Genomic DNA, 8585 nt, shown 5'->3' with positions numbered 1-8585 from the left:
CCCTCTACATCGACGATCGTTGGAAACTCGTTCGTTTCCGGTTTCACACGAGGATGGAAGCTCGTGCAGCATCAAGTGGAAATTTCTGGATATTACGACCAGCCCGTAAAAACAAAGTGCAGTGAAATTCTTCCGTCTTCTCGCGAGTTTCACTGTTACCTTGATTCAAAGAGAAATGACAAAATAGCAGCGGAAACAGCCGCGATAGATGCAACAACGGCTTTCTATACTTCCTTTCTCTGCATCACGCTACACTTTTCCTGTCCTCGTATTCCGACAATCGAGAGCTATACTCGTTATATCCGATATACTTTGATCTCTACTTTCGTAATCGAGCAATTTGCGATATAACGAGAACGACGTGAATTTGCCTAACGATCGAACATTTTTTTTTTTCGCAGAACGCTCGTGTAAATGGTCCCATGGTCTGTCACGATGCGGTCGACACTAACGTTGAATTGTAAGTAGATCAAACTTGGACGCGTTTCGAAAACGTATTCGAAAAATGAATATAACCTGATTAGAAATTAATTTTGATATTAGACACGAGATTATCGTTTGATTCGACTAGATGTTATTTGAAAATAATTTCGAATTAATTTATTTGAATAAAATTATTCCTTGAAGCGATCTCGCTTCGAATTATTTCATTTAGTTATCAAGTTAAATAATTTTTCATTTTTATAATAATTATCTATTATGGTTTATTACTTCAAACTACTTATATTATAATTCACTATTTCATTATTATTCTTTATCTTTATTTTGTCCAAGCCTAACGTAAAGCCTTTCTTTGTCTTTTTTGTTCTATTTTAATGTATCTACTTCTTGGATTAATTGCTTACTTACGTTCTTTCTTCGTGAATTTTTTTAAAAATATAATTAACATTTTCTCCATCTGCGTGATATACAAAATACTCACAGGTGTCCTCGCGATGGGCCTCTTTACCTGCATCGGCGCAATCACCGTATCGATAGACCGTTCCGATAACAAACCTGTAAGTAGTTGAAGTAATCGAGTTGCGGCAATTAATTGTTCTTGCGTGTGCGCAAGCATCGTTGCCTCGATTTGTTTATTTTTACCAGTGTTAACGAATAAATTATGTTATTTAAACGAAGAAAGTACACACAGGAAGAGAACTTCTCTTTTTTATTAAAACACTTTTCATTTCTGTTGAGTTGATGAGAAATAATGTCGGTTTTTTATGAACTGGAAGTAACAGGATGAGTTTCATAAAAACTCTTTTGTTTCAAAGGTAAAGATCATCGTATGAAATTTTACAGTATCAATAAGCTTTATTGGTGAATTGAGTAAAACCTTTGTAATATTAGGTATTCTGATTTTTTTATTCATTAGATATAGAGTATCAACAATAATTTATAATTTCTATAAAATGTTTACGTTTACAAGCTATTAGTAGAAGGCATCAATCTTTCGACTGCACATAATGCAAGGGGAAGAACTTCTCCTTTTTCATGTACAAGAACTGAGTTATGTAAACAGTGACCCTTTTTGTTGAAACTCCTAAAACGTTTAACTTCGAAACTGTTTTAATCTAATGCACACTGCACACGATCCATAACAGTCAAGTTATGTACACTAAACGACTCTTCGTTGGCTGCGAAGATGACGTATATTTTTAGCTAATATTTATCCAATTTCTTTAATCGATTCTTTGCTTATACAAAAAATTGTTACAAAGAATCCTTCGTTGTAATATTAAGTCGAGTGCTGAATATTTAAAAAATTGATGTTATTCTCTTGTCGACTCAACGTTTTATCACTATGACAATCTATTCTATCACTATAACAGTTTATAAGACAAAGTTTAGTCATTAGTGTGTTTGAATGTCTAACGTGAAACATCAACTAAATTTACTTAAACACCAATACATCAATTAATCAATTTATAAAACAAAACTTCAATTCACAGGACATTCGATTAAGATAAAATAACACTACAATGGCTTTTACAAAATATCTAATTATCGTATCAAAAATTACAAACATTTTCGCGAAATATTCATGGAAACTAAACATAATTAGACTGAAATTGAGCCGTGTACAATACAATTGGCGAATGAGATACAGCGAAATTGTAAAATCATTTTGACGTTTAAATTAATTTATTTCAAATATTTGATAAACAATTTAATAAAAGCCTGAAAGATAGGTAATCAAAATGCCAGTTAAGACTGTAAGAACTATAGGAAAATTATATTATAGAATTCATGGATATTGACATATCAAAATTGCTTTCTAACTAGCGATTTAACGCTAGTCACGTGGAGTTACTTGACTTCCATAAGATCTATTGTGACGGAGAAAATTTATCTCAATTACACCCTTGAGATAACTAAGCGGAGTAAGACGTTTGGAAACATGACGACCAAAACAGTCAATCATGATAGGAATTAATCTCAGCCTCGAACAGTCAATATCCGTAAATTCTACTATACAGGGTGTCAAAAGAATGTGATTATTGTTTTTAAACTACGTTGTGATCATTGACATTAACAAAAACCCAAAGCTTGTGAATAAGAACGAAAGAAATTGTTTCCTATTCTTGTTTCTCGATCTTGTTCACAAAAAGTCATGCTTAAATTTTCCAATAATCATATTTACACGAATGATATTCAGATAACACATAAAGGCTCTATCATTCCATTTAACGCTTCACAACCTCGCTACATTTCATCCGCTAGTTAAATCCAATAAATCCAACACACTACTCCTCTAACTTCACTTCGCAGCCACCAACGCGATCATCGATGATTGCAAACGGCTGGCGGCCGTTGACGAACGGCTACGAGGAGACGATCGGAACGAACGTTTCACCATCCAGCAACCTCGAGCGGAATGGTCCTCTTCATCCAGTTCTAGGCAAGCTTCAAGAACACATGGCGGCCTCTGAAAAACTGAAACCTCAACGGAAGGGTAAACCATCTTCCTATCACGACTACAATCCGCCCAGTATACTAGGAAGTTTCACGGTCCTCGGTCATGCTGCCGCGAAAGCACGCGGCGAAGCTCAATCTAACCACAATCATCCTAATAAACATGTCGCTTCTGAGACGCGGGAGTACACGTTTCTGATACCTCCGCTGAAAGACGCGTACCGTTTCGACCTGGACCAACACCGGAAGCCCATTTTACGAGACAGCTCGACGTACTTGCGACAGCCACAATTTGGCCCGCCAGTGCATCAGCCTCCGGATCCAATAAAGGCTGCCACGTATTTTATTAAAGGATATACCTCCACCACGAATTCTCCGTCTTCACCATCTGCACCCACGAAAAACAGACATTACGCTGAACCTTACGTCCCTCAGTTGCTGCAACCACCCAGGTATCACGTGAAGCCCTTTGAATCTCTAAAGGTGTCCAACAACGCGAAGCCATATTTCCAACCACCTGGTACAGCGCCGGCCAACGATTTTGGAAAGGATAAACGACTATCAGATTACGATCACAGACAGAATCATGACAAGTATCCTGGACAGACTCACAACGATCACGTTATTAACCCAGCTAGTACAGGGAACTTTTTCAGCCAAGTGAACCATCCTTCTCATTCTTTCAAGACGTCGTTCGAGAGAGATCCCGCGTTCCTGGTTCACGAAAGCCACGAAATTAGTTACATCACTCCACCTTCTGTCTACAATCCGTTCAACTTTCGACCTTCGTTGCCTTACGAAACTCTACTTCCTCCTGATGTGTATTCATCTTCTACTCCCGCACCCACTACTCCTCGTACGCAGGAATCGAGTAAATTCCAACAACAAAACAGAGATGCTGTACAGGATTACAAGAGACCAAGTCAAAGTAATACGAGTAAGCAAATAGAGAGCGGAATACAAAGTGAACTGCTGCCGACAGCGGGTGTTGGTAATACCTACTATGTGTCAGAAGCTCAGGATCTAACTCCACCACCCTCTTCATGGCCAATTCCGAAGAACAAGTATCAAACGTCCGACATAAATGAGGTTCTACCTCGATTGAATCCTCCGTCAAAGTTCAACCAAGAGCCTATAGTGTCTAACCAGATCCCACAGGCACCAAAGGTAGTGTTCATCGGCCCTCAATCTCAGCAGCCACAGTTCCAGACTTCTGTTTTGCCGATCGATATTCGACCAGAAAGCGGAGAGACGGAATACGAGACTCCAGAAAGTATTTCACTGAAACATTTCAACGAACAACAATATTTGATCCAACAGCAACTGCTGCAAAGAGATCGGCAAAGATTGGCTGAACAGGAGAGGCAACAGCAATTGGAGATCGAGAAGCAACAGCAAGAGGAGTTGAAGAAGAGGCAAGAGGAATTGAGGCAGCTGTTGGAGCAGCAAAAGGAAGAGGAAGAGGCGAGGCTGGCTGTGGAATCCGCGAGGAATCAGACGCAGGAATTGGCGAAAGTCACGGAGGAACAATCGCCTTACGCGATCCAGTTGGCAGGATACGAGATCCCGAAGGTTACCACAGACCTGACCGCGGTGATTACCGAGCAGAGCAGCCTTGGCGAGCAGCCAAAAGTTCAACAGTCTCAGGTAGTATTTGTTCCCGTGGAAAGAGTGCTTTATAAAATATTTGGCTACTGCGGAACTCCCGGAAACCGACAGTTAATTCTCCACGGCTTTACTTACGAGATTGGGGGACAGGTTGGGTATTGTTTGGACAAGGACAGCTTCGGGGAAATGCGCAATAAAGCAGGTTTCTTATATCGTAGGAAACTTTCGGAATTAATTTTATTGTGCTACGAAATACGGTTTCTCGTATAGTTCGTGCTAAAACCACTAGACATTTGTTTAGAGTTTTTCTTAGTTTGGAATTTGCTTGGGATGGAAGTAGGGTTTTTTGTATTAAAAAGTTATTTAATGATCTTTTTAATAGTTCTTTATTTAGGGAAGAGGGACTTTTAGAATTAATTAATGAGCATTGTAATAAAGATTCTAAAATACTACGTTTCAAATGATTTAATGGAATTGAGTTTGAATCGAATAATAACAAAACTCTTGCCAAATACAATTAACTAATCGCAAGATCAAAGCTACACATAGGTCTTAACCACGTTTCTCAAATTTTCTAACAAACTTTTAAAATTCCATTGCAGGTAACCCAGCCCGACTACGTGTTCTCGGAGCGCCCCACTGGCCAGGGCCAACAGTATCAGGATCATTCGCAGAATCAGCAAGAGCAAGTGAATTATCGAGAACAGCAGACTGATATACGGCCTCAAAGACCGCACAAGCCATCGCGCGAACACTATAGGCGACGAAAACCGAGTACCACGTCGTACGAGCCAACGCCAACGGAAGCTCCGATCCAAGTTCCAGAAACCTCTGCTCCGGTGACGTTGCACGTTGAGGAAGTGCCTATACAGACGACCACCAGAACCACGCCAGAAACTGTGACTCTGGCGACAGTGAGCACGCAGAAACCCAGGACTCGAAGACCAGGTTCTCCAATACGTCGAAGAAGACCAACGACCACTACTTCTGAACCTGTCACTGTACCATCTGCAGAGGACTTCCTGAAGTACGAAAAACAGGAAGAAGCGATACATCACGTAGACGCTACAAAACGAAAACGAATCAAACCTACGCAATCTGCTTTTGAAGATACAATAGCCGAGAAGAAAGCTAATATCAGAAAACGGCCTGGTCATAGAAACAGGGTGAACCCAGGCGAACCCTTCGAAGCTGAGATCGTCACAGAGATCGTGCACACTCCTCTAAACACGTACAAGAATCCAACTGAATCCATTCAACCCTATAACGAATACACTACTCGTTTCGTGACCAATCAACCTAATCAACAATTCGATTATACGTCTCCAAAATTCGCGACAGTGGAGGATACTACGCAGACCATACCGCTAGAATATTACACTGAACCGACAAAGGCAAGACCAGAAGAAGATCCAAACAACGAAAGTTATAAACCGCAACAGGGTTTAGATGTGGCCACGAATATTCCCCTAGAGGATTTGTTTATCAAAACAGAGGGTAATTACTTCGATCGAGCGACGGTGTTATCCACCAGCGCAAGTATAAGTACAAGCCCAAGTACAAGCCCCAGCGTCACCACGATCGCCTCAACGACGACATCCACGGTGCAATCGAGCACGCAAGCGCCACCCTTAAGCTCCTCTACGAGCAGATCCCACAAGATCCGGCCGATCAGGTACGGGAACACGACCAGGCCGCGCTTTAGCATCAAGGACTACAAGAGCCGGATGGATTACAAGAGCAGATTAGCTCAAATTTCGAGCACGGAGCCGTCTGCAACGCCAGCGCCACACACGAAGCAAAGAGGTTCTAGTCTGAAGAGTCAACAAAGTCAGCAGCAGAACATAGAAGGAGCAAGGGAGACGACAGGGAGATACAAGTACGTCTCGAGGGTAAACTATAGGACATCTTCGCCGAATCCTCCAGTGGTGAAAGATCAAGAGTTGGTGGCTGAAGATACAGCTTCTTCGACGACCGAAAGAACCAACCGTTTTGTGCCAAAGAGAAGACCCATCAACGGTAACGTGTACAGAAGCAGAATCTCAGGAACCACCAGTAGCCCCAATAGATCCCAGAATCATTACGAGAGTGACTCTCAGTCGAAGCCAAGCACAGTTAGAGCCGAGAACGTATTTTCTTCGTCGGTTCGACGACGACCTGTGATGAAAAGCAGACTGTCGACGCAGAGGGAGAGTTCGACCGTAGCGTACACGGATAGAAAAGAAACGGAAGCCACTGAAATGGCCGCGGAAGAAACCAGTTTCTATTCGTCGGTCACAACCACTGGCACCACCAAAGTGGCTGCTAACGAGATCCCCGTTGAAAAGGAAGAACCAGCTCCCACGAACGTTCCGATGAGATCGAACGTGGACGAAGAGGTGAACGAAGCGGAAGAAAGTGAAACTGGACTGAGTTTTCACCCTGAAAATGAGAAGCCTGTAGGACCGGTTCATACCAGTACTGACAAAAGTGTAGACGAAAGTCAACTGAAAGAAACTAGTATCACCGAGCAACATTTTACGACGAAGACAGAGGAAACCACGATACCAAACGACAATAAAAGCACGGAAGCTACGACAGCGTTCGAAGTTCGATCGGAAGAGGAAGAATTGTTTGCGAAAGCGTCGCAAAGCGTGGCGGACCTGACCAGTTCTGCTTCTGCTCTTTACGACAAACCTGGAATGTTCAAGGCCGTGTCCCCAGAAAGCAGAGTCATCACCTCGCACTTCAAAATCCCCACGGACGAGCCGACTCTCCCTATCGAGGCCTTCTTCCAGGAATTGTCGAAGAAGAGCTAAGTGAACACTTTAGAGCTTTTTATCCTTTCAAGAGATCTTTTTCTTAATCGAGAAGGTCGATGATGGTAGCTCTTTAGAGTACCATTTTTAGAGGAACTTCGAGTGTTTCACAGTCTACAATACGTGATCGTGGACGTAACATTTCTTTGTGGAAATTAATCGAGGTATTAATTTGAGTTAAAAGGCGATTGAATGGTGATTTCTTTATTTAAGGAAGGTGATGGTGAGATTAATTTATTTAAGGAAAGAATGCTATATTAAGTATAACAAAAGATGAAAGTCACTCACTTAGACTTTCTAGATTTCTAGATTCATTCTTTTCGTAAAAAGCTTTTATATAGATCCAAGGTGTATCTAAAAAAATTAGCATGTTTGTAGTTAATGAGTTTCATTTTCTCGACAGAGATTCGTTATTCAACATAACTTTATTCGACTCACATTTTTATAAACTCACACTGACCAATTAGAGGCTTCAATATTATTCTTATATAAATTTCTCGATGGAAATTCTATAAAAGATATATGGTTTATTATGAGACATAAATTTCGAAGAAAATATATTAATAGCTTTAGTACATCGTATTCGAAAGATATGGTGATCATTATCTATTTTATACGTTCAAACTTTATCAAGCTCTATAATCGTTAATAGAGGAGTTTGGACTCTCTCTCTCTCTCTCTCTCTCTCTCTCTTTATTGGCCCATTAAAAGTCAACGATGTATGAATATAATATTTGTTTCAGAATATTTCTCAGTTACTTTGCATTGCAGAATTGTGTCTTTCAAGAATGAATTTCAAGGACTTTCTTGATATCTTTCTCGTGTATATTTCTACCATCTCCTCTTCCTCTTTCTTTATTTTATACTTTCGATCTATATGTAATTCATTTTACGAGAAAGAATTAATTTTCGCAGAGACATCATGTCCACGATCTCCTTTACTTTCATACATCATTTCTTGCGTTGTGTAAAAGAAATTGGGAAAATGGAAAATACAAAGAACATTTATAGAAATGTTATTAAATCGTAAAAAATAAAAATCCTTCGTTTGAAAACTAACGGTTGGAAAATAACGATTCTTCTGCGGATGTAGAAAAAAAGAAACTAAAAAAGAAAAATTCTAAAGAATGCAATATATAGAATATTCACATAAATATTACTAGATCGATTTGTTTGATTCTGAATGAAAATAACGATCATTCTAAGAGTGAAATAAGTTGGACAAATTTGTGGGAATACAATACGTACAATATGCATAGGAATATCGTTAGATCAATTTTA

At 40.0% G+C, this 8585-nt stretch overlaps 1 protein-coding gene across 1 annotated transcript; it reads left to right on the top strand.

The window, feature by feature from the left end:
* Positions 1–401: 401 nt before the first annotated feature.
* On the top strand, positions 402–7991 carry LOC117204719 (proteoglycan 4-like). Its single transcript, XM_033442401.1, has 4 exons — positions 402–460; positions 925–998; positions 2755–4545; positions 5109–7991. The coding sequence occupies exons 1-4, from the start codon at positions 415–417 to the stop codon at positions 7302–7304; spliced, it is 4107 nt and encodes a 1368-aa protein (XP_033298292.1). The 5' UTR covers positions 402–414; the 3' UTR covers positions 7305–7991.
* The last annotated feature ends 594 nt before the right edge of the window (positions 7992–8585 follow it).

Source organism: Bombus bifarius, unplaced genomic scaffold (genome assembly GCF_011952205.1).
Source record: "Bombus bifarius isolate JDL3187 unplaced genomic scaffold, Bbif_JDL3187 scf7180000007979, whole genome shotgun sequence".
Classification (NCBI taxonomy): domain Eukaryota; kingdom Metazoa; phylum Arthropoda; class Insecta; order Hymenoptera; family Apidae; genus Bombus; species Bombus bifarius.
The sequence above is the reverse complement of the archived record's forward strand: the minus strand, read 5'-3'. Positions and strand labels throughout refer to the sequence as shown.

Coding starts and splice junctions, on each gene's coding strand:
- LOC117204719 (XM_033442401.1), top strand. CDS start 415: ATGGTCCCATGGTCTGTCACGATGCGGTCGACACTAACGTTGAATT. Junction 461..924: donor GTCGACACTAACGTTGAATT/GTAAGTAGATCA, acceptor AAATACTCACAG/GTGTCCTCGCGATGGGCCTC. Junction 999..2,754: donor ACCGTTCCGATAACAAACCT/GTAAGTAGTTGA, acceptor TTCACTTCGCAG/CCACCAACGCGATCATCGAT.